The sequence below is a fragment of the Aplysia californica genome, unplaced genomic scaffold, assembly GCF_000002075.1.
Source record: "Aplysia californica isolate F4 #8 unplaced genomic scaffold, AplCal3.0 scaffold00291, whole genome shotgun sequence".
NCBI classification, from domain to species: Eukaryota; Metazoa; Mollusca; class Gastropoda; order Aplysiida; family Aplysiidae; genus Aplysia; species Aplysia californica.
The window spans coordinates 354,394-356,169 of NW_004797561.1; the positions used below are offsets into that span (position 1 = coordinate 354,394).

At 40.7% G+C, this 1,776-nt stretch overlaps 1 protein-coding gene across 1 annotated transcript in view; it reads left to right on the forward strand.

Annotated features, from left to right (window-relative positions):
* The window catches only part of LOC106012213 (thioredoxin-like protein YdbP), a gene marked incomplete at its 5' end in the record, with an annotated part of 3,778 nt that extends 2,472 nt beyond the window's left edge, over positions 1–1,306 (forward strand). The window contains 1 exon segment of the mRNA XM_013084416.2: positions 186–1,306. Coding sequence (XP_012939870.1) covers positions 186–285 — 100 coding nt within the window.
* Between the last annotated feature and the right edge of the window lie 470 nt (positions 1,307–1,776).

Below are 1,776 nucleotides of genomic sequence, written 5' to 3' on the forward strand. Positions count from 1 at the left end.
GGAGGAGGAGGAGGAGGAGGAGGAGGAGGAGAAGGAGGAGAAGGAGGCGGGAGGAGGAGAAAGTGGAGAAGGAAACAGGAAGAGAAAGAGGAGGGGGCAGAGGATGCTTTTTTAAATTCCTTATTCTATAAGTAAAATTAGTTTTCTTTTGGTATTCACTTGATAAGCAAACTTTTGTCCCCACAGATCAACACCATACGTAACATCCACCGAGCAGAGTTCGAGAATATAGACTACCCACCGGGTCCGGAGGACGAACAGGACGAGGAAGCAGAAGAAAACTAATAAAATCTCTTACATGACTTTTTGTCTTCCATGGGCCCAAAGCTTTGCTTTCGTCTTTTGCATGTGTGTGTGTGTGTGTGTGTGTGTGTGTGTGTGTGTGTGTGTGTGTGTGTGTGTGTGTGTGTGTGTGTGTATTCTCAGTCGGTGATTCTTGTTTTTGTCTCTTTATAAAAAGTTCCATTTTGTTCACTGATTTCCGCTCTTGGGTAATTAAAAAAAATTAGAAAGCACTTTACGAAGAGTCATTCTCTGTTAATCTGTTTTCACCGAGTATCTGTTCAGTCGCCCGATTTTACATAGAACATTTTAAATCCATCCGTTTATACAGAGTATTTTCCGTTATCTGTTTCTACGGAGCATACTTTTCAGTTACGTTTCCACAACGTGCACTTCACATGAATGTACCCCATTACCGTTTAATTGCATTTTTGCAATGTGCGAGCGAATAGGTAATGATACCAGGCCACATAACTAGAGTAAAAGGGGAGAGGCCTGGGGGCTGAGAGAGGAGACAAAATATCAGGTGTGACAGAAAACCAGGTGTACTTTAGTGACATGGTTTTACAAAGCAACATCTTGGCTCAAATTATATACTTTAGGCTGTGATATACATATTGGTATATCTCTTTTTCTCCTTATTTTCTTCACGTTATGTACTTCGCCCACTCGGCAAAAATTAATTGTTCTGTCAGTGAAATCACTTCATATGTGTCTGTTAGGGGGCTCAATTCAAATAGAGTGTCGAAAATTCATCCGTGACAGTGAAACAGTATAGAAAACAGGCTTCATTTTATTTGTCCACTTTAGTAAAGAGGAGTATATAGGCAAGATAACAGTAGTAGTAAATTATTTGTAGGCTCGAAACTCACCTGATTTTGGATAGTGTTCTAAACTCACCTTGTTTTTGGGTAGTGTTCTAAATCGAAGTGGTTTTGGGTAGTGTTCTATATCGACCTGATTTTGGGTAGCGTTTTTGGGTCGAGGTGATTCATGGTAGTGTTGTATGTCCATGTGATTTTTGGGAGAAAAAAAAAGTTGCGTTGTTTTAAACTGAGCAGAAAATGCTGATGTTGGGGGTTCAGACGGGAAGAGGTATCCCTCTGGTTGTTCTTTGGTGAAATGTTGGAAAAGCAGCCCAGGCACCCGCGAAAAGATGGTATGTTTTTTGTTCCATTGATCCTCCCCTAAGAGTTTTTGTTGATCTTTAAATTCACTGGTGTGTGTTGTGTGTGTTGGTAACTTATGTGAACACATGGTGTGTTGGAAGTAAACAGATCGATGTCACTGCACGTGGGTTAAATTGATTTTTTATGCAACATAATATGTGACATCTGTGGGTCCAGTTTTACCCGTTATTTCTGTGGTATTGTGCTGAAGTCAGCCTTGATACTTTCGCTAAGATAACTACCACCATTCCTTTCTTTCTAGATCAAGTTTGGATCCCGTGGGGGTGAAATTTTTCTCAACATCGCGGTGTGTGTGTGTGTGTGA